General features: G+C 42.9%; 1 protein-coding gene across 1 annotated transcript; it reads right to left on the bottom strand.

Annotated features, from left to right (window-relative positions):
• Positions 1–740: 740 nt before the first annotated feature.
• On the bottom strand, positions 741–24,160 carry MARVELD2 (MARVEL domain containing 2). Its single transcript, XM_045896121.3, has 7 exons — positions 23,904–24,160; positions 18,268–19,431; positions 15,662–15,697; positions 7,338–7,486; positions 6,938–7,109; positions 3,184–3,234; positions 741–2,564 (listed from the first exon to the last, which is right to left on the bottom strand). Exons 2-7 carry the CDS (start codon positions 19,414–19,416, stop codon positions 2,442–2,444), a joined length of 1,680 nt encoding a protein of 559 aa, XP_045752077.1. The 5' UTR covers positions 19,417–19,431; positions 23,904–24,160; the 3' UTR covers positions 741–2,441.
• Positions 24,161–24,223: the final 63 nt, after the last annotated feature.

Below are 24,223 nucleotides of genomic sequence, written 5' to 3'. Positions count from 1 at the left end.
TGATGTTATTTGGAAATAGGGTCCTTGCAGGGGTAATTAGTTAAGACGAAGTCATAGATGAGAGGGTGGGTCCATAATCCAATATGATTGGTGTCCTTATAAGAAGATAGCCAAGTGAAGACTGAAACACAAGGGAGAAGGCAATGTGAAGGCAGAGGATTGGGGTGATAAACACACAAGCCAAAGAATATCAAAGATTGCCAGCAAACCACCAAAGCTAGGAAGGATTATCCTACTTGTTTGAGAGAGCGCTTGGCCATGCTGACACCCTGATTTCAGACTTCTGCCTGCAGAACCGTGGGACAACAGATTTGCTGTTGTAAGCCACTCAGCTTGGGGTACACAGTGGCCTTGGCTTTGAATTTTTGCAAATAATGGGGGAGGAGGAAACTGTCACCTGAACATCATGACCTACAGGTTTTCAATGACTTTCCAGTTTGTTTTCTTTTCTTTTTTTTTTTTTTTAAGATTTATTTATTTATTTGAGAGAGTGAGAATGAGAGAGAGTACATGAGAGGGGGGAGGGTCAGAGGGAGGAGACTCCCTGCTGAGCAGGGAGCCCGATGCGGGACTCCATCCAGGGACTCCAGGATCATGACCTGAGCGGAAGGCAGTCGCTTAACCAACTGAGCCACCCAGGCGCCCCCAGTTTGTTTTCTGATAATGGAAAATATTTTCAAGAACATGCCCAGTCAACCCAGGAATGCTAGAAAAACAAACAATGAAGGGCACACAGAAGAAACAAGTAGTTGAAATTTTAATATGCCTAGGTATTGACATAAAAAATTTTAAAAGTTAGTGTTACAACATTGGTTTTCAAAGATTAACATTTACGATTATAGTAAAATTCAGTTTCACAAAGTTAAATTTCTTTAACACTTCATTTCACAATGACTCTAACTCCTTACAATCTATCAAAATGGTATTATTTCATGGGTTGTTTTTTTTTTTCCTTTTTTTAAAGCATTGGTGTGCTTCTTAAGTAAAATGTTAACATGGGGCCCAAATATATAAAACAGAAAGTGAAGCTGTTCCAGTTAAGGGGGGGGCTTCGAGAGGGACCTCACACTTCCCCACATGTCACCTCTTCAGACACTTAGGGCGTTAAGCATACTCTGGGAGCCATGGCATTAAAATATTAACAATAGACACTAAATGAGATTTCAAAGATAAAGAAAAACTAGGAAGTCCATTCAGTATCCGACGCTTTTTAAGCCTCTTGCTTTTCCACATGCTTTTCTTTGGTTTCACTGCTTTAGAAAGTTCTCTGAACATTAACTGTCCGAATGGCAGCTACGGTGTACTTCTGCACCTAGGAAACTTGCCGCAAGATAGACGCTGCTAAATAGGATCCAAGAGCAATGATATTTAAACACATTTTTTTAAGGTAGTCCATTGTTTATACTAATAAAAATAAAACACTTCTCGTGGATAAAGCCCCACAGCCAAGAGAATGGTTGGGAAGATGAAGCATCACAATAAATCAAAAGGAGATTCTAAGTAAATGTAGGATCATGGGGCCTTAGCCAACAGGGCAGAAGAGGCAACAATGGTTACACAATCCTTGCACTGGGCATGTACGGGAAGGGCTGGGCTGCAGGGAGGTGGACCTCTGTGCAGTGATAGCGATTCACGATAGGAAGGGTGTGGTGGACCCCAGTGGGCGCAGAACCACAGGGAAGCATCTGCTTAAGGCTACATGTGGTAAGAGTTATTCACCGCAAAAAAGGAAATGCATGAGACACGTGGGCCTTCTGGTTACCTGGTTGAGTGTGCTCATTAAAAGCCTTTCCTTGGCAGTTTGTTCATGTCACAATCACTTCTACAGAATGCACGCGCTAATGGACTGTGTGTAACGTGCCGGGGTCTCTTCTAAGTGCTTTACAAACATTACTCATTTCATCTTGATAACAACCTGACAAGGTAGGCACTACGGTTAGCTTCAGTTTTGCAGACAAGAAAATAAGCACAGAGAGATCGAGCAACTTGCCCGAGATCGTTAAGACTTGAAAATGTTGATCTCGGGTTCAAGGCCCTTTCAAGAGAAGGCAGGACACCTAGGCTAGGAAGAGACGCGTGTGCTAGAAAAACCCCAGGAGTCGGCCTGAGTTAAAAAGGGAAAAGCAGCACCAGAATGATACTCCGTATGTTCATCACACTGTGAGGATATGATCTCTAAACGACTTTTACCTCTAACAGGATAAATATAAAGTGTACACAGATGGACACAGCATTTCTTCCATTCTGAGTAAAGGTCCTTGGTAAGTTTGAACTTGTTTTGAAATGTCTGAAGTGAAGTCATACTATCAAAGCATGGCATCCCAGCTAAACCAACTAGATGCTGATGCAGAGAGCACATACTTCTCTATCACAGACTAGCATGGAAAAGACGGTAAATAAATATTAAGTTTAATATAAAAAAAGTGTTTTCAAGTAAGGTTTTAAGAATAACCTTGTACATTCCAATTCATTACTTTATCATATTCTTGAATTCTTTGCTTTATGTGAGAAAGTTTATTCTTCAGATAATCACAGCGTTCTTTTTTTTCCAGAAATGTGGGATCCTGGAGGAGAAACACAACCAATATTTTAGCTTCTAGTTTCCTCAGTGAAGAACACAGAAACGTATCATCACCCGGAAAATGACCCTTCATCGCAGATTTCCTGCAACGGATTTTAAAATCTTCCTAAGAAGAATAACAGCTCTTTACATTTTTAAAGATGATTTTATTTTTTAGAATACTAAAAGTTTCACAGCAAAATTGAGTGGGAAATACAGAGAGCTGAGACAACTTTAACTTCAGTAGTTTAAAATATATCAAAGAGCAAATGATAAGTACAGAAAGGATTAATAAAAGCTCTCTCCAGCCTCTACTGATCTGTGCAATTACGGATGGAGTGAAAAATGTAAATCAACTTAATTTTTTTTGAAGGAAATTTCAGTGAAAAGTTCTATATTGGTGCTCATTTCTCTAGGTTGCTAAAAACCAGGATGTAACAGAATGTGTTCAGGACAGAGAAGAGAAGAAAAGGCATTCAGGAGCCACTCATGTTATCTAGTAAGTAGCATCTGAAGAAATATTAAAAAAGAGCTACTTTAGCTGAAAGAATCTAAGGTCTGTCAGCTGTCACCACTGTACCTGGGTAAGAATATACTTTGAAGAAGAAAATGGGTTTACTCACATTCTTTTTTTTCTTAAACTCTTCATGGATTCTTGAAATTCTCTCATGTTCCTAAAAATAATATATTGTACACTTGAATTAAAACACCTGCATTTACTCAAATCATAGCTCAAGATTATCTAAGTACACTGGGAATTAGAACAGAAAATTTTTATCTAAGACTATAATTAAAGTATTCACACACTAAAATTCAATTCACTGGACAAAGATTAGAGGGCTTACTACCTGCCACACTCACTGGCATCTAGAGGTGAACACGAGAGAAAGGCCCCGCCTGCATGAAACCAGCACTGAGTCCCAGGGCCACTACATACCAGCTGTGTGACCCTGGGCAAGCCGTTTATCCCAGGACTCTGCTCTCTTACCAGTAACTCCAAGTACCTCATTAAGTTATGAGAAGGTTCACATATTTGAAATGATCCTTGTAAAGTGCTTGGTATGTAATAACCACATTACACGCTGGGATTAAGAGGTTGAGACTATTTGACTTTCAAAAATAACTAAATAAGGTTCCTTCGAACTAGGAACATATTTATAATAAATACGAAATTTGTTAATGGACTGAACAGTCTGTCCAAAGGGAACAGACTAAGGCAATTTATCCATGTAAAACCTGTGCTTTAGAGTTGCCAGACACTGTAAACCTAAGACATAAAATATAAAGTATAATGTTTAGTTCTAAAAGCCTCCCCTGAGAACGTTTCTCATCACCCACCCACATTCTCTTCGTGACATATTTTAATTCTTCTGTGCCTTTCACATGAGTTTCATTTGTGCTCTGATCACTGGCCAGCATCTAGGTGACCGGCCAATTCAGTTGTCACCTGTCTGAAGAGGGCCTGGACTCTTAACTAGCTGCCTGGGGCCAGTGGTGCAGTGATGGAGATGCAGGCAGGGATAAGAACAGCAAAACCTATCCAGAGGCGGTCTGAAAAACGAAATTTAAGACACTGAGGACCGGACAGATTATTTGGGGCAATATTCCTCTCTTATAGGCTTAGAAAAGTCATGTGATTAATTTTTCAAGGGCACACAAGCAGGTCTTTGGGAGAACCTATACCTCCAAACAAGCCCGCTGGGCTTTGGAACACCGCCCTGGGGACCTGCCGGGAAATGAACGGGCCTCCCCTCAGATTCCCATCCTTGGCAAAGCTCAGCCTGTGGCCGACGAGAAGTTAACTTTTGTGATACAATTAATATTTCTGCTTTAGATCGGGACTTGAGGACACATGGAGACTAACTGTGGCCTTGTCATTTGGCTACTTACTTACCATGCTGTGTACAAACCACAGGAAGTGATTATTGTTGACATTGTACAGAAATATCACGGGGGGACCCAGTCTCAGCCCGTACTACAATCAGGCCCTTCCCACCCATCAGTTGCAGACCCACATGGCTGAGCCCTTGCCCATCCACACAGAGCCCATAAACCAGAGCCCACTGGGTCCAGGCTCAAAAGACTACACGACTGGATTGTCAGTGTCCTGTCCGTCAACCAGCTTGCTCTTCCCAGCCTGTGCCCATCCAGTCTCCTGGGGCCTGCTCAATCCTTCCTGCACTCCTTCGACGGCTAAAATTTGGGCAACCTCCTGGAACCGTGGACCTTGTTTATCTTTCAAATGGTACTAGGTGACTCTTGACCTGCAATATTTGCTGGATTTTTCCTGCTTCCTGGTACTGGCATCTCATAGGAAACACCATTCCTTTGCTCCAGGAGTGGGAAATTGTTACTGCTCTAGATATTTTGGCTTAGAGAGCTCATAATTATAACTGATTTAAATGTACACTTAAAAAAGTCTGTGGTCAAAACAAAGATGCCCAGTCAATATGGATCACAGGAACAGAATACATATATGTAAAATACATATATATATATTAGTTATATACATACATTAACTTGCTTGACATTTGTTAAAAATGCTGTGAGTTTTAAAAATTTGAATTATAGGGGCACCTGGGTGGTTCAGTCAGTTAAGCATCTGCCTTCAGCTCAGGTCATGATCCCAGGGTCCTGGGATCGAGCCCCGCATCGGGCTCCTTGCTCAGCGGGAAGCCTGCTTCTCCTTCTCCCCCTCCCCCTGCTGCTCCCCCTGCTTGTGCTCTCGTTCTGTGTCAAATAAATAAATAAAAATTTTTATAAAAAATTTTTGAATTCTACAAATAATAGCTTAGATTAATACATCGTCTTTTAAAAGGTTAGGATATTACAAATGTTCATAGCATTATTTGTCACAGCCAAAAAGTGGAAACAACCGAAATGTCCATCAGTTAATAAATGGATAAACAAAATGTCGTATATACAAACAATAAATACCACAAAAAGGAATGAAATGCTGAATCTTGCTACAATATAAATGAACCTTAAAAACATTATGGAAAGGGGTGCCTGGTGGCTCAGTCGGTTAAGCGACTGCCTTCGGCTCAGGTCCTGTTCCCAGTGTCCTGGGATCGAGCCCTCTATTGGGCTCCCTGCTCTGTGGGGAGCCTGCTTCTCCCTCGGCCTCTGCCTGCTACTCTGCCTGCTTGTGCTCTCTCTGTGTCAAATAAATAAATAAAAATTCTTAAAAAAAAAAAAAAGTTATGGAAAGCCAAACACAAAAGGCCACATAGTATATCATTCCATTTATATGAAATGTTTAAAATAAGCAAATCCGGGGCGCCTGGGTGGCTCAGTCGTTAAGTGTCTGCCTTCGGCTCAGGTCGTGATCCTAGGGTCTTGGGATCGAGCCCCACATCGGCTCCCTGCTCCGCGGGAAAGCCTACTTCTCCCTCTCCTACTCCCCCTGCTTGTGTTCCCTCTCTCGCTATGTCTCTCTCTGTCAAATAAATAAATAAAATCTTAAAAAAACAAAACAAAACAAAATAAGCAAATCCACAGAGACAAAAAGTACATTAGTAGTTTCAGTGGTTGGAGAGGGGCAGGGATGGGGACTATGTGCTGATGGGTATGGGGTCTCTTTCTGGAGTGATGAGAATGTTCTGGAATTAGGGAGTGGTAATGGTTATCCAACTTTGTGAATGTACTAAAACCCTGTGAACTGTTCAATCTGAATTTTACGGTTTGTGAATTGTGTCTCAATAAAAAATGTACATCTGATAAAAAAATGCCATGGATTACCAGGGCATCCTGATTTCAGAAATATTAAAATGCGATCCCCCCTCCCCCAACCTTAAACTCCAGAACATTACAGAAAGCGACTGAGTCCCTGGTGACTGCTGTGAGCTCTTCCCTGGCTCCCTCTGTCACTATCACGGTTATCAGTCTGTTGTGTGTGCCCAGCGGCTCAGATCTACTCTCTGTCCTTACGCACTGTGCTCTTTGGACCTGGGGTGCTAACTGCTTGGCTGTTACTTACCCCTGGAGAATCTGGAGAATGCATGTCCCCTGGTTGCTCCCCTACACCCTGCCCACCCCTTTGTGAATAAATCTTTTTTGAATTATCTTAGTTTGAGTGTGCCATCAGTCTCCTTCGGGACCCTGATGGACTCAGTATGTATCTTAGGCAAATTTGTATTTCACTTAAGTAAGAAAATAAAACAATTGTTTTATAACTGTTTAATAATTTAGGGCAAAAGACACGAAACTATATAATGTGAACTGTAATCCTGACTAGTGCCCTTGAAGATCTCAAATGACTTTCCTAGACACAGACAGCAAATGCACATGGTTATTACACCCTCCCCACATTTACGTGAAGGTCGGATTTTATCCTTCCTTTTTCAGGGCTCCTCCTAGGCAGCTGCAGGCACTGACCTGTTGGTTTTCTGAACAACGTGGCAGTCTGCTCATCACTGCATCCAGCTCATCAAACTTCCTCAAGACGGCCTGGACTTCTGCAGAGAGCTCTTTGTACTCTGAAAACTGGTCTTGGAACACAGCTTTATAGCGTTCTCGTTCATCTTCTGTCTGAATCACAGGGTATTTTCTGATGGAAAAAATTAACCAGCGTTGTGACTTTTTCACAGAAAATAGGCTGAATGGGAAATCAGCCTAGCTTATTCCTCAGTGACCATGCCGTATCTTCAATTCAATATACTACCTCTCCAGGAATAAACAACTCTTTAAATACAAATGTTATTAAGCAGAGAAAATGAAATGCCCGAACGGGATCTCTCCGTTTCTACCTCAAAGAAGGATTTAAACAGACACTCACGCTACATAGTCAGGCATCACGATAGGCTTAGGGATGTGGCCTGGCGGGATGTGCCCACTCAGAAGTTCAGGTTTCATTTTTGTTGGTCTCAATTCTTTGAAATTAACTTCTTGGTCTCTCTGTCTGTCAGCACCGGTGGCCACATCACACTACAGTTTGGGAGAAAAAGAGGATTTATTTGTAAACAGAGGCCGAGGAAGAGGGGAAAAAAAAAACCCATGAATTTATCTTAGAAGAAAATGGTGGGGAGAAGCAGGAGGAAGAAAAGTAGAAGCAGCAATTAACATTTCACTTGAGAACTACATGTTTTATAGTCACAAAATTGTTCTGAATGTCTGTAATAGCTAAGGGGAACCACACTGAGGTACAGGAAGGAGTACACAACAGGTAAAACAATCGTGTGTATGTCAAATGTGGATGATGAAATGCTAAATGTGGGGTCTTAAGTAATTTATTTAGCATTTATGCCCCAACTAGCTATAAGAGAATACAAAATGTAGGGCGCCTGGGTGGCTCAGTCGGTGAAGCATCTGCCTTCGGCTCAGGTCATGATCCCAGGGTCCTGGGCTAGAGCCCTGCATCGGGCTCCCTGCTCAGCGGAGAGTCTGCTTCTCCCTCTGCCCCTTCCCCAGCTTGTGATCTCTCTCTCTTTCTCTCTCAAATAAATAAATAAAATCTTAAAAAAAAAATACAAAATGTAGTTCAAAATAAGAAATTCAGGGGAAAAAATGGAACAAGGCTACTTAAATGGAAAGGGAAAAAATGTCATGGGGAACTTGAGATGAATCAACCACAAGCAGCCACCGAGTAGGTCATACAGGGAGACGGGTTACATTGTTTTCATTACCTGAAAAGGAAAGCAAGCAAACACAGAGGAAAGGTGGTGGAGGCCTTTCAGCTGTCCAAGAGTTCTGAGCCTGTGGTTCCCTGGTTTAAGTCACCCTGGTTTCTTAACTGGAAAGTTCTTAGAGGTGTTTTTAGCAAAAAATGGTACATTCAAAAGAGGAGAAGTAGCACAAGATGAAGTGGCCTGGAAAGGAAGTAGCAGGGCACAGGCCTCCAAGCTCGAAAATACTGATGCACAGGAAGCAGGACCGTCAATGCCCAGGGAAACCCACTCTGGAATGGGCGGGCTCACATGGACGTGCAGCACTGGGGAAAGACCGTTCAGGGGCCCCAATGGGCACTGCCCAGAACACCAACCACACTGGTGAGGCAGGTGGATGCCGGGAGAGGGGTTTCCATTTTACACGGGAACCAGCCAGGTTCAGAGAGATTAAGTAAATTTTCTAGGGCCTCACAGCTGGGAAGTGGAAAAGCCATGATTAAAATCCAGAACTTTCTGGGGCATCTGGGTGGCTCAATCTGTTAAATGTCTGACTCCTGATCACAGCTCAGGTCTTGATCTCAGGGTTATGAGCTCAAGCCCTGCCCTGGGCTCCACGATGGGCATGGAGCCTACTTAAAACAAACAGGGGTGCCTGGGTGGCTCAGTTGGTTGAGTGTCTGCCTTCGGCTCGGGTCGTGATTTTGGGGTCCTGGAACTGAGCCCTACATCAGGCTCCCTGCTCAGCGGGGAATCTGCTTCTCCCTCTGCCGCTCCCCCCAGCTCGTGCTCTCTCTCAAAAAAACAAACGAACAAAACAACAGAACTTTTTGGCTTACTGATGCTTTAAATGAATAACACGAGAAAGGTTTACTTAAATGCATACTGTTCCATCCTAAAGTGTCCTGCAATTCCGGCAGCTCCCTAGAAATGGGAATTTCTAATGAGAAAATTAGAGCAGTAAGTGCCCCTCCACTGGCCCCTTGGGACTTCAGCACACACTTGTTGAATTAAACTTCTTGAACTAAACTGAGAGCAGTTTAGCAGGGCTCCCACTTGGCTGAAAACAAATGACACATTTTAAAACTTTGCTCTTTAGCTTGCCAGGCAGAGCTTTAAAATCCTTTTGTTTCCTGATTTCCCTATCTCTGAGGCTGCCTCTTGAGGTTTGGCTTAAGATTAGCTCATCCTAAAAATCACAAGCTTTTAACTCCCCAAACAGCGCAGCCCACACATTAACCACGTCAGCCGGTGAGGCAGCTAACCAGCCCTGGGGAGGGTTATGAAGAGAAGCACGGCCCACGGCACCCAGGGCCACAGCAGGAAGGGGAACCAGATGGCCTTGGTGCAGGAGGCGCGTTGGCCACTGGGTCCCAAACGGCAAGAATGCAAGTGAGGAGCAGGAAACCCCGAGGAAAGGAGATTAAACTGGAGTTTTTCAGGGAACACCTTCTGAGGTTAGTATTTATTCTCCTTTGTCTCCACTATTTAAGATGCCATTTCTTCAAACTAAGGAATTCTTACCTGTTTGATCTTGATAATGAACCACAGTATTAAAAAGAGGAGAACGGGGACCCCCTGGGTGGCTCAGTCAGTTAAGCATCTGCCTTCAGCTCAGGTCATGATTCTGGGGTCCTGGGATCGAACCCCGCATGGGGCTCCCTGCTCAGCGGGGAGTCCGCTTCTCTCTCCCTCTGCCTTCCAGCTCCTCCCGCTTGTGCTCTCTCTCTCAAATAAAATAAAATCTTAATAAAATAAAACGAGGGGAAGCTTTTTTGGCTTAAATAAATGGATTTCTATTTTATGGCATCCTTCTTTAGCTTCTAAATATTTTTTTAATTTTTAAAAAGATTTTATTTATTTGAGAGAAAAAGAGAGAGCATGAGAGGGGGGAGGGTCAGAGAGAGAAGCAAACTCCCTGTTCAGCAGGGAGCCCGATGCGGGACTTGATCCTGGAACTCCAGAATCATGACCTGAGCCAAAGGCAGTCAGCTTAACTAACTGAGCCATCCAGGCACCCTAGCTTCTAGATATTTAACAATCCATTTGCCACACAGCTGGCTGAAGGAGATGCTATGGAGCATGCTCACCCTTCAGAGCTTAACAGCAGCCCCAGGTTCAGAATTCTGGGTTAAAATCATAAATTCTGCCCAGGTAGAATTTTTTTCCCTAGGTAAAGTTTTTCAAGCAGGAACTATCATTTTCCTTATTTGCCCATTCCTAATTCCAAGATTCACTTTTTAATTTAAAAAGGGAGCTTTAAGAAGTCAGAATATTTTCGGAGACTATTTCATCTGCTTTAAATTTTTCTGTTTTTATGCTCTTAACATTTTCTTCCACTGTATTTGGGTGAACCTCACTGATCATCAATTCAGAAAACCTTATTGAGAAAAAAAAATCCGAAAGTACACATAAGACAAAGAATCAAAACCTTGTTAGGCTCTTATCAGAAGGATGAGTTGGGCTCCAGCCGTGGGACACACAACTCTCAAACAGTATTCCTGACTACAAACACACGGCCCCAGATTTCATACGACCTTTCTTTGCTTCTAGCGAAAAATGAGTCTCGTCAGCAAATATCAAAAAAGCTTTATTGTGACGCAAGAGAAAGTAATTAAAAAACGGGGTAAGTAATGCTCTGGTTATAATTACTAAGCTTTTCAAATTAAAAAATGCACTGATGAGGAGGGTGGGGGATGGGCATAATGGGTGAATGTGAATGGGAGGTCCCCTTCCAGTTAACTTATTCAAGGGGATTAAAGACACAGCATAAGGAATACAGCCAATGTAATAGTGTTGTTTGGTGACACATGGCAGCTACACTTGTGGTGAGCATGACATAACGTATAGAGAAGTTGAATCACCATGTTGTACACCTGAAACTAACGTAACATTGTGTGTCAACTAACTTCAATTAAAAAAATGCTTTAGATAAAAACGGACTGAATATGCTGCCAAGTTAGAAGTAGTGTGCATTTGTTCAAATGCTGAGCCTCTCTCCCTCTGAGCATACCATGCATTGATGCAGAGGCCCCGATCCCAAACCCACACCACCACCTTCAATGCTCAGATTGGATTCTGACTTTTCTAGCTTGGAAAAAAATCTGTCCAGCACTTAGGGATTTATTAGAATTTGTTTCTATCTCTGTTTGATCTTACTTTATGTCTGTATATTTCTTTTTAAAAATGATCTTATTTGCTCTTCAAAAAGTGTATTTGTTAAAATACAAAATAAGAAGTTACAGCCCAGTAAATAGTTCCAAACAAGGGACAGGAAACTTAAGTTCAGAGAGGGTAAGTAACTTCCTCAGAATCACAGAGCTAGTAGTAATCCAATTCAAATTTGCGTGATTCCAAACTTCATTTTGTCTTCATCATACTACACTGCCTCTCCTGTGGTAGCCTGCCAATTCCTCCCTACTAAGAACTGGGAAGGAAGCAGGTGAAAAACCAATGAGAAACTGGTGATCCAACCTTTTCTAAAAGGTTCCTAGTAGTTAAGTCCAATAGAGATTCCCCAATTAAGTCACGTGATTCCCTTACAGCGGTCTGCCTCTAGAATACACCTAAATGTTGATCCACTGTGATTCACTTCCCAGGGAAAGAGCCCTGTGAAAGGGTGCCCTTTGCATTCAGCTCCCTTATCTTGAAAGACTGTAAATTAATGGGATTGGTATGATTTTCAAAGCAGCCCTAGGAATAGGGGTTCTAACGCCATTAAGATTATTCCTGACTATTCCAGGACCTCTTGGGAGCTGGGACCCTGCAACACACCCTGGATATGCTGGTACCAGTCTTCCAGGTCAGCCTGAAAGAGGTACCCTAGCACTTGCTGGCAGAGCTCCCTAATCCTGTCCTACCTATGGAGCCTGCTTCAGCCACATTCTCACCAAACAATGACGCTGACCACCCTAGCATTCGGGGCAATTCCCCAGTTCACCCAGGCCTTTCAGGCTGACTCTATTCTGCACTTATTTAGGACTCTCACTAGGCTGTGATGCAGCCATGATGGTCATTCCTGGCCAGGGTGGGGTTCACGAGTTTTCCAGTCAGTCCCTCTGAGGGAGTAGGATTTATGAAAGGGTTAAGGCAGTACTGGCAATCTGGAATAAGAGTATTGGCAATGATCTGGCCAAACAACTCGCATGACTCCCAACTGGGAAGAGTGCTCTATTCATTTGGTCAAGGTCACCAACACTGGAAGGCAGCCCATGGGGTAAGATAGGGAAGCTGCACTTAAATCTCAGACAAAGGGCCAGTGTTACTAATTATTTAATTATTAATTATTTAAACATCAGCTCTACGTTGCTTATGTCAATTTTATTTGAAGTATTTATTAATTTAGTTTGTTAAAATCTTAAAAATTTTTTAATAGGTAATATATACACATGATATATAATTCAAAAGTCCAACAGGGTACAGAATGAAAAGTAAGTCTCCCTCTCCCCCTGTCTTCCCATAGTTAGGCACTGGCCCTCCTAAGGGGCAACTGCTATCTATCTATCCATCCATCTATCTATATAACAGTTTAAAAGTGAGCATCCATTTCGCTTACTCTGATTGTGACTACCCCTGAGTTAACGAGTCTAACTGAAATGCACATCCTGAAAGCAAGAATAAATAAATATTTAAAACTAAAGCACAAGGGAATTAGGAAGTTAAAACAAAGTACAATAAAAGCAAAAAAAAAAAAAAATCCACAGGTACACAGTCATGTGTGTGACTAATTCTATGAACAATGTTTCAAGTGCATAGGTTTGTAGCTCTAGGTCCACCCTACCCTGTGAAAGAGGAACTTCAATATTCTGTAGACCAACCAATCCCAGCCTCATTTATCTCATGCCTGGTTAGTCAGGGCTGCTCAAGCATCTCATGATTTCTAAAGATTTATGGATCCTGGCAAGGTGCAACTGCAAACTGCAATTCAGATGACTTAACATACATGTCAGAAGTTATTTAAGACAACTGACCCATTAAAAACTGTGGCTATTTACAGATCCCAATTGCTTTGACCAAGTAACAATGTTGAATTTGAGACATTATCATCCATAAATTGATTTCCCCAGGAGATAGCAGAGAACACAAATCTCTCTCTCTCTCCTTTTTTTTTTTTTTTTTGAGAAACACAAATCTTTAAGCAAGTTTAGTTTTATAGTTCTTGCTCACTCTCTCTTTCACACATACTAACACTTTGGGGTTTTCTTTTTCATTAGATTTGTAAGCCCTTGGGAAATGGAGATGATGTACCTTGTAGTATTCATATCACCAGGCCACAATCTAATTGGGACATGTTTGTTCACTGAATGAATGATGACACTGATGTATTAATCACAGTCTCTTGAACAAAGTGTCATTTGTCCACTTCATAAACCCCTTACTTTACCAGGAGCAAAAAATTTTCATACTGTATTTGTGTTATAGAGAATAAAGTTAAAAAAAACCTATAAAAGGTATTTTCAAAATGCATGCACTTAAAGGACTTGTATAAATTAGCAACTCAAAAAGTAGACAGGATACAAACAGTTAACAGGGAAGGAAAAGCAAACATAATATGTGAAAAATGCTCAATCTCACTCTTTATAAGAAAAATGCAAATTATAACTACCTTAGGTATCATTTTTCACCTATCAGGTTGACAGATGTCAAGAATTTTCCTAACACTGTGTTGGTCAAGGTGTAAGGAAGCCTATAGTGCTCCTGGGAGTGGAAATTGGTAAAACTTCTATCGGGCAATTTGGCAGTCAAAATAGACATATGTGTTCATACAGTGCAATACTATAGCTATAAAAAGAGAATGCATAAGTTCTTCATGTAGTAATAAGTAAGTATCTTAGAAATGTTTTGTTAAGGGCGCCTGGGTGGCTCAGGTCATGATCCTGGAGTCCCAGGATCGAGTCCCGCATCGGGCTCCCTGCTCGGCAGGGAGTCTGCTTCTCCCTCTGACCCTCCTCCCTCTCATGCTCTCTGTCTCTCATTCTCTCTCTCTCAAAATAAATAAATAAAATCTTTAAAAAAAAAAAAAAGAAATGTTTTGTTAAGAGAAAAAATAAGAGGGGCGCCTGGGTGGCTCAGTTGGTTGGGCGACTGCCTTCGGCTCAGGTCATGATCCTGGAGTCCCGGGATCGAGTCCCGCATCGGGCTCCCCGCTCGGCAGGGAGTCTGCTTCTCCCTCTGACCCTCCTCCCTCTCATGCTCTCTGTCTCAAATAAATAAATAAAATCTTAAAAAAAAAAAAAAAAGCGTTTAAAAAAAAAAGAAAGAAAAAATAAGGGACATAACAGTGTGTATGGTATGCCAGCATTTGCGTGAAAGGGGGAGTAAAGTGTGTGTGTGTGTGTATACATGTACGTTACATATACAGATAATATAAACACACGTCTGAAAGGAAACACGTGGCACTGCTAACAATAGTTCCTTCCAAGCGGGAGAACTGGGAAGCTGAGGCATGAGGTGTGAGAGAAGACTTTGTATTAGAGACCCTCTGAATTTGAACCAAGTAAATACACTCCCTTTTCAAAGAAACAAATCCAAAGGTTGGATTCTCAACTTCTTGCTTAGAAATAATGCCCAATATCTTAAAAAAAGGACTTTTCAATGAGGTAAAATTATGATTATTAATATATATTAGTTTTTTTTATTTATTTGACACAGAGAGAGAGAGAGAGAAAGAACGAGAGCACAAGCAGGGGGAGCAGCAGAGGGAGAGGGAGAAGCAGGCTCCCTGCGAGCAGGGAGCCTGATGTGGGGCTTGATCCTAGGACCCTGGGATCATGACCTGAGCTGAAGGCAGACGCTTAACTGACTGAGCCATCCAGGCATCCCAAAATATATTAGGTTTTTATATATATGTAAATTATTATAATAACATATCATTTAATCCTCTTGGCAAATATGTGAGGTAGGAATCAATTATTTTTTTTAAAGATTTAAAAAACATTTTTTTTTTAGGAATCAATTATTATTATTCCAATGTTACAGATGAAGAAATCAAGGCATGGAAAGGTAAATACCTTGACTACTGCCATGATGTTAGTCAATTCTGGGCATAGGAATTTTCTTTCTGCCACAACAAAATTTAACATCTGAAAGCAAGGTGAGAAGGACAGAAAAAACAGCAAAGAACTGTAAAAAGACTAAAGAGAGTTTGAGAGAATCCCCTTGACTTAAAAAAATTTAATTTTATTTTTTTTAATTAAATTAAACTTTTTAATTTAATTTTAAACATAAGGAGAACCTTGCATAATCTTTTAACTAACAAAATGAAAAGAAGCTATAAAAACTATAGAACTGATAGTTTTGCCCAGTATACACCATATGCATGTCCAATTTGGTCCTTTCATTATGAGAAAAAAGCTAAAAGTTGAACTGGATATTCAGTCAGGAACTCAATGTAACAGATACACTTTCACAGACAGATGATCTACTCTGTAGGTAAACAGAGAGGAGAGAAAGTATTGAACAATCTAGACATAAAATACAATGTGAACTTTATTCTTACCATTTTCCTTTTGGATGGCAAAGATGGCTCACTTATCTAGAACAAAAAAAAAAGAGTTAAAATGACTTTTCAGAGGGGTGTGAGGCTACTTGGTAAATATTTTCATCCATTTGCATTTATAGCCCAATCTCAATTTCACAGACATTGATTCTCTACTTGACAGATGTCCCTCCTCCTCATCTGGGCAACTTTTGATGGGCTAGTGGAGAAGCAGAGGATGTGGGTTAACTGTAACTCCCTGTCCATCAGTCAGGAACACACAGCAGGGTTGGAGGTACAGACATGATAGAGACTATTAGGTAATTGCTTTGAATTACCTAGAGATTTTTATTTATTCTTGGCTCCCATTACCTTGTGCAATTAAATAATTTGAAACAGTTATAGTTATAAAATTAATAGAAAAAACCCCACAGGCCATTATAGCCTCTAACCTTTAAGAAGTTACAGCAACATACAAACTGGCACAACCTCCTACATGAGAGCTAATTCAAGTCTAATCAACCATTATAAAAAGTCTTATGGAGGCGCCTGGGTGGCTCAGTCGGTTGAGCGTCTGCCTTCGGCTCAGGTCATGATCCCGGGGTCCTGGGATCCAGCCCCACATCAAGCTCCCTGCTCGCAGGGAGCCTGCTTCTCTCCCTCTCCTCCCCGCTTGTGCGCACGCTCTCTCTCTCTCTCAAATAAATAAATAAAATCTTTGGAAAAAAAAGTTTTACGGAAACAAGTTTTGAGAAAGGAGAAAGAAATGAATGTATTATGTTGGTAATTAAAGTCATACTCGTGGAATTTTGAAATGACATTAAGAAGTCTGTTGCTGGGACGCCTGGGTGGCTCAGTCGGTTAAGCGGCTGCCTTCGGCTCAGGGCATGATCCCAGTGTACTGGGATCGAGTCCCACATCAGGCTCCCTGTTCACCGGGGAGCGTGCTTCTCCCTCTGCCTGCCGCTCTCCCTGCTTGTGATCTCTCTCTGACAATAAATAAACAAAATCTTTAAAAAAAAAAAGCTGTTGTTATTAGACTTACAAAAAATCATGACTAAGTGTATGTGTTTCATATCTGCACTTCACATTGATTAAAATTTGAAATTATTTTGTATACACAGATGTAAATTTAAGAAATATGCTTAATGTGCTGAGATAAATTTTTAGAAATAACTTGAATCTATGTTCTAGTAAGTCCTAGTAAGATTAATATATTTTGTGATGAGACAGTATGGATCACAATGAAACATGTTGAGGTTCTTTGTGTAACCACATAAGGTACCTGTTAGAAAATTAGTGAAGTTTTTTGTTGTTGTTATGTGTAAGATTCCTACGAAAAGATTAAATACAAAATATATAGGTGAGTAAAGAAAGAGGTTACTGAGTAAATAAAGGCAGGACTTCATTTTTACCTATAGTTTTGCCCATATATATAGTATCTGCAATTATATAGTATCTAGGAAATCTTTCAAAAGTGGGAAAAGAGGGCGCCAGGGTGGCTCAGTAGGCTAAGCGTCTACCTTCTGCTGAGGTCATGATTCCAGGGTCCTGGGATCAAGTCCCACATTGGGCTCCCGGCTCAGCGGGGAGTCTGCTTCTTTCTCTACCCTTCCCCATGCTCATACTTTCTCTGTATCTCACTCTCTCTCTAAAATAAAATATCTTAAAAAAAAAAAATGGGAAAGAAAATGCATAATAAGTTGACTCAAAATTAAGAAAAAATTAGTAAGACATTGTTGGTAGCATAGGAAATTCTACTACACACTTCTCTGAAGAAAACAAAACATTAACTTATTTCAGGGTATAATGAAGCTAAAGGAACATACTCTAACATTTTTGCTACTGTTCAAATAAAATAGTTTTAAATATGGCTTTTATATAATCTTATCCTCCAGGTATTATTATTAATAATAATAATTCTCCTTCTCCTTCCTCTTATATTTAATTAGTTAAATCCTAGAAATAAAAACAAGTGCCAGGCTCCCATTCTAATTTGGGAACACACATCTTCCCAAAATAAGAATGAAACATCAAAATGCCTGGGCAAGTTTTCACAGAGTATGTTCATTACAACTCAGCCTCTCAAGACTTAAAAAAACCAAACATGGTTCACTCTATTCTTACTTGACTTTATTTAAGTCACTGGAAGAAAGCGCTGCTCGTCGTTAACATGTATATGAGCACCTTCCTCCTATAACCGAAAAGTTTTGTTCTTTATTAAGCTTTACCACACTAAAGAATCAACCCTGTTCTCAAACTTACTTTAATGAGGAGATATTTATTGTACTGAAAGTGGTGTTATTTTGTTGCGGAAATTTGGTAGCTGTGTCTCCCCTTAAGCATCACAGACGTAGCGCAGCTAACAGACTATATACCATGTTCCGTATCTGGTGCCCAACGCAGTGCTATGCATCAGTGACACACCACGGTGGGTTATCCCACCAAAAGCAGATCGGACACTGAGCTAGGACTTTCGAATTTCAGATCATTTAAGAAACAAAAATGCCTTTTATAAAATCTTTGTTTCGACAACTATACATATCTAACAAGGGAGAAAATAACAGGAAACAAATGAAGGATGGTGAATGAATGAAGGATGAATGAAGGATGGTGAAATTCCTTACCTCCTGTTGTTCCATGTACTCCCTATGTCTCCGAGCTGCCTCGTGCCTCCATAACTTTAGGCAAACCAAAGCACTAATGAGATAAACAATCATGGTGACAAACAGGAAGATCATGGCTGCTATCTGTCCTCCTTCCACCCGGCAGAACACTGCATTCATCGGCGTATTAAACAACGGATAGTAGCAGAGTCCACCTCGGTTGGTATCATTCACATAGACTATGGCCGCAGCCATATACAAAATAAACAAGGCAACGTTAACTCCAAATTCAGTTAGAGGCCACCAATTAGAATCCAAAAGAATGGTCCGATAATACATGGACATGCCGAGAACCAGAATAATAACGGTGGCGATCCAAGCTAATCCAGCAACCACGAGTACAAACGGGGTTTTGGGGCCACTGTAGTAATAGCCCCCATAGGTACTGCCCAGGCCACCAATACCTCCCATGCCATAGGGCTGTGAGTAGCCAAACAGGTTATACCACTCGCTGTCCTTGTAAATGTAAGCTGTGACGCAGGCGAAGACACCAGCCCCCAAAAGCAGCTCCACCACACCCAGAATTCGCAGCAGGCCTGCCCACGACTTCATGTAGGCGTACCTCAGGTTATACTCTTCCACCTTCTCACTGTACGTTCGGGCGGTCTGGGTGTGTCGGCCTAGTGAGCCATAGGGGTCGTGGGGAAACATCGCCTCAGCCTCTTTCGGGGAATTAAAGGTTCCTTCTGGCCCTCCGCAAGGATCTTTGTAGGAGCTAGGGGGTGAGCGGTGGTTTGGTCTTGCTGGAGAAGCTGGAGGCGAACACTCCACTCCATCCGAGATGTATCTGATGTCAGACACCGGCTTATCCCATCCCGGGTCCTTTTTCTTCCCTCTGAAGAAGTTCTTCCAGGACTCAGGGACAAAGCGCCTTACGGGTTTGAGATCTGGTGCTATGGCCGGTTCCTCGGTGTCACTTGAGTAGAAGTCTGGGCCGAATGGTGGCTGTAATGGGAGAGGGGGTGGTGGCAAGGGATCAGCGCTCACGGCCAGCTCACTGTCACGAAGAGTCTGGAGGGTTCCTATGGTGCCATCTTGATAGGGTGAGTCCCTTGGGACTTCATCATAGCGCCTGTCCCGATTCCTGGATCTTCCATCATTTGACGACATTTGTGACTTTTACACCTGTGGCCAAGATTAAAGTTATCACTTATGCCTAGTTATTTATTCTTTCAATGATGCTGGGATTTTATTCACTTAATGGTAGATGATTGTATTTAGGAAACCAATATGGTCAGGTCTAATTATCATGATATGTAAAAATCATAATATAAATATTTTAAACATGTACCACATAATAGCCAGGGATAACATCATCATTCTGTATGATTTTTAAGGGCAATCAAAATTAAAATCTTAGTTCTGAATTAAAACATTTGTAAGTCTAATTTACCTATGAGTGCAGTAAACGTGTAGAAACCACGTAAGAAGCTAAATTTTAATCATACAGGATACTAACACATCCCAAGTAGAATCCTTTCCTCAAACACCTAAATCAAAATATTTAATAGTTTGAGCATACCAAAGTTTGATGAGCCAGCAAATACTCTTCATTTTCATTACCTCAAATCTCCTTTGGAATGGCTTGGGAGAAGCAGTCTGTTAAATACAGGGATTGAAGAGCCCCTTTCTTTCTCAAATCAGGGAAGTCAGTTTAGGGGAGTTGCTTCTTCCACTCTAAAATATTAATACTTGATACTCGATTTTAAAAATTGAATTCTCACGGCGCCTGGGGGGCTCAGATGGTTAAGCGTCTGCCTTCGGCTCAGGTCGTGATCCCAGGGTGCTGGGATCGAGCCCCGCATCGGGCTCCCTGCTCGGCGGGAAGCCTGCTTCTCCCTCTCCCTCTGCTTCTCCCCCTGCTCATGTTCTCTCTCTCTTGCTCTCTGTATCTCTGTCTCGAATGAATAATTAAAAAAATCTTAAAAAAAAAAAAGGAAATGCATTTCTCTTTAAAAAAATTGAATTCTCGGGGCACCTGGGTGGCTCAGTCGTTAAGTGTCTGCCTTCGGCTCAGGTCATGATCTCAGGGTCCTGGGATCGAGCCCCGCATCGGGCTCCCTGCTCGGCGGGAAGCCTGCTTCTCCCTCTCCCACCCCCCCGCTTGTGTTCCCTCTCTCGCTGTGTCTCTCTCTGTCAAATAAATAAATAAAATCTTAAAAAAAAAAAATTGAATTCTCAGAGAAAAAAAAATCACTGAAGGTTAAGATTCCCCAAAAGTACAACACAGAGCAACTGTGTATGTCATGGGTAGCACTCTTCTCAGAGTGGCCACCTAAAGGCGATTTGCTGTTGCCGTAACAACACTCAGACAGTATCTCAGAGGGGATTTGATCCACCTAAAAAATAAGGCAGAGAAAAAGCACTTTCACTAAACCTGTTAATTTCCTTCACAAAATCAGTGAACCTGGACATGTATACAAAAAGGACACTACTCGCTAATGTAACTTAAACAGGCACAATAAATTTCTCCCTCATATTGCTTATAAGCGAGTACTTACTGAAAACTCACTGGGCATACAGCATGTACTTGGCACTATGAAGGTCTCTAAGTTTAAATGGAGAATCCCACCTTTGTGGTGTTGAACCATTTAGAAACTCCTCAGGCTTTGTTTTTTTGTTTTAGTTGAGAGAGAGAGAGAGAGAGCAGAGGAAGAGAGAATCTTAAGCAGGCTCCACACCCAGTGGGGAGCCTAATGTGGGGCTCGATCTCATGACTTGAGATCATAACCTGAGCCGGATGCTTAACTGACTGAGCCACCCAAGTGCCCCCCCCCCCCCCCCGCCAAGGCTTTGTTTTATTTCATTTTGTAAAATGGAGACCTATCGTTCAACAAATTTACCAAACATCTGCCATGCACCAGGTATGCTAAAAGTGTTATCAGTGAGCAAAAGCAACTGAAATCCCTGCGTTCATGGAACTTAAGTCTCAGTGGGGGGATTAGAGATGACAGATAAGGGAAGTGAAATACATCAGATGCTAAGGAACAAAGTTAAGAATGGTGATAAGGAGCACTTTGCTGGTCAGGTGTTACAATTTTAAATAGAATGACTGGGAAGTCTTCACAGAGAATGTGACATCTGAATATAGAAATGAAGGGGGTGAAGGAGGAAGTCAGACAGCTATCAGGGAAAGTGGTCCAGGCAGATGGAACAGCTAGTCAAAAGCCTTGAGGCAGGAGTGCCTGGCAAGTTCAAGAACTATTAAGTCATGGAGGCCAGTGGGGCAGCAGCAGAGTGAGTGAGAGGGTAAGCAGCAGAATTAAGTCTGAATCATTAGGGAGGGCCTTGAAAACCACTGGAAAGGATTTTGGCTTTTACTGGGAGTGAGATGAGAAGACAAGGGAGCATTCTGAGTAGAGCACTGACGGGATCTGACGTGTTTTAATGGGATCACTCTGGATGCTATGTTGAGAGTACACTCCAGGAGACAAGGGAGACAGGAGGCCGCGGACTAAATCCAGTGGACCATGGTGGTAGCAATGAAGATAGAAAGAAGTCACATTTTTTTTTAAAGATTTTATTTATTTATTCATGAGAGATAGAGAGGGAGAGAGAGAGGGGTAGAGGCAGAGGGAGAAGCAGGCTCCCTGCGGAGCAGGGAGCCCGATGCAAGACTCGATCCCAGGACCCTGGGATCATGACCTGAGCTGAAGGCAGACGCTTAACCGACTGAGCCACCCAGGCGTCCCCGAAGTCACATTTTTTAATACAGGGAATTAAAAATTTTTATTATATAAAATTGCAAACATAATAAAAAGTGAAAAGAATAGTATCATGAACCCTATGTACCCATCAACCAACTTCAATAATTATCAATTTATGACCAATCCTGTTTCATCTATCCCTCCTACCTATTCCTTCTGCCAATAGATTGCTTTGAAGCAAATCTCAGACGTCCAATAATTTCATATGCAACATTTCTCCCCCCCTCCAAACTGGAGATGGCCCTGGGACAAGCAGCCTGAAGAGTTTGAGATACCCATTAGAAATCCAGGTGGAGACGTCCAGGCGGAAATGTACATACAGAAGGGTAGGTACTACCATAGAGTAGATCCTGTCACCCACGGAATGGGTGAAAATGGAGAGTTCTAAATTTCTGGGTCTTCTAATGGGGTAACCCAATTTTAGACAATTACTGTGCTAGTTCCAGCATGGTGCCCAGTGCAAAGTAGGAGCTCTATAAATGATAGCAATAAGCAGTTATTTTTGTCTCGGTCATTTATCTCATCTGCATCTAAAAACATTTTATTTTACTTTTTAAAAGACTTTATTTAAATTTACTTGACAGAGAGACAGAGAGAGAACACGTAAGGGAAGCCGAAAGCCGAGGGAGAGGCAGAAGCAGGTTCCCTCAATCCCAGGACCCTGGGATCATGACCGGAAGTGAAGGCAGAGGCTTAACCAACTGAGCCACGCAGGCGCCCCGTGTCTAAAAACATTTAAATTCTAGAAATGCACAGTACGACTACAGTTTTGAAATACACTTTCCTAAGAAAAGTAGAAAAAAAAAGCACATAAATAACTTCAGCAAGTTTTATATAACTCAATATCCCGTTGCTTAACACACTGGTAAAAAGGTGTGCTTCACTGTAATGGATTTATCTTCACCTGTGTAAAGTGGCTCATTGAATTAGAACACCTTATCAATGTTTACATACTAAGAATTTTTAAATAAGCAAAAAACCAGATGTGGAGAATCATGGAATAACAAAATACGTGATTTTAGAAGGGAATGGTGAGCGGTATTTGACGACATCGTCGTTATCTGGTACCCTCGTGTATCTTTGAGGGTGTCACTGAGCCCTCTTGGATTCAGCACGCTGAGGCACAGTGGGGTCTTTGTTTTGGACAAGCCCCGGGGCTCTGGCTCCATTCTGTAGGAACACACAGCTCTGAAAGCCACAGCGTGGGAGGATAAATGGTCTCCCCCAAGAAAGTGACACGGGAACCTTTCTCGGTCGCCTTTACAAAAACAGAAGCCTCGCCTTAGCGAGCTTTAAAGTTTTGCTGGGCCCACGAGATGTTTCCGGGCTCCTTGGGAGCAGGGAAAGGCCCGAGGGTTTTAACTCAACCCACGCGTGAGTGACAAGGGACACCGACCATCCGCGCTGGGGTCGCTCCCGAGCCCGCCGCTCGGCGTCCGGTCCCACCCATCTCTCCCAATCATCGCGTCTGCCCACCCCAGGGAGCACTCGGTCAGCGCGCCCGACAGAAGACCCGCTCTCGGTCCGTCGAGATGACGCCCCAAAGCGGCCGGAACTAGGTCCATGCGCAGGTCGGGCTCAGAGGATCCCGGCGCCGGGGAGGGGCGGCGGCCGGGCGCGCTTCACCGCGCACCTGTGGCCCCTGGGTGAAAGCGGGCTGGCTGAGCGGCTCTCCTGACGCGCAGGCCCCGCTCTCCCCGGGGCCCTCACCTCTTCGCGCGCCGCGGTCCGGCCTCGGCCTCGGCCGCGGGCTATGGCGGGGCTGAGTGGCGAGCGCCGCGGGCCGGGGCCCCGCTTCCGCACCCGCGCACCTGCCGGGGGGCCGCCGGGCCCCTCCCCGTCCACCGCCGCCTCACGTGCCTCCCCCCCCCCCCCCCCCGCCCCACTCACCTGCGCGGTAGCGGGGACGAGCGCACACGCCGCCCACGGGACTGAAACCCGGCTCAGCTCCCGGGGCGGAGCCCAGCCAAGTTCGCCCCGCCCGGCTTTGTCAGGCTCGGACTCCCGCTCCCGGCCCGGGAGGGTCGGAGCCCGCCCCGCACCTCGGAGCGGCGGATACAAACCCAGCTCCGCCCGCGCCACGGCGCGCGCACACGGCTAGGAAAGGTATTAGAGGTGTGATTAGTCCGCCGGAGAGTTCTCATGACAAGGTTGCCATTCTCTTCCCTATTTTTGAAAAGTTAACAACGGATAAAGGAGAGTCATGTACT

Source organism: Mirounga angustirostris, unplaced genomic scaffold (genome assembly GCF_029215605.1).
Source record: "Mirounga angustirostris isolate CCGP_5_RB_7025 unplaced genomic scaffold, mMirAng1.0.hap1 SCAF_7, whole genome shotgun sequence".
Lineage (NCBI taxonomy): Eukaryota > Metazoa > Chordata > Mammalia > Carnivora > Phocidae > Mirounga > Mirounga angustirostris.
The sequence above is the reverse complement of the archived record's forward strand: the minus strand, read 5'-3'. Positions and strand labels throughout refer to the sequence as shown.

Coding starts and splice junctions, on each gene's coding strand:
- MARVELD2 (XM_045896121.3), bottom strand. CDS start 19,416: ATGTCGTCAAATGATGGAAGATCCAGGAATCGGGACAGGCGCTATGAT. Junction 7,487..15,661: donor TGCCATCCAAAAGGAAAATG/GTAAGAATAAAG, acceptor CCCAAACTGTAG/TGTGATGTGGCCACCGGTGC. Junction 2,565..3,183: donor AGTTTAAGAAAAAAAAGAAT/GTGAGTAAACCC, acceptor TTTCTCCTCCAG/GATCCCACATTTCTGGAAAA.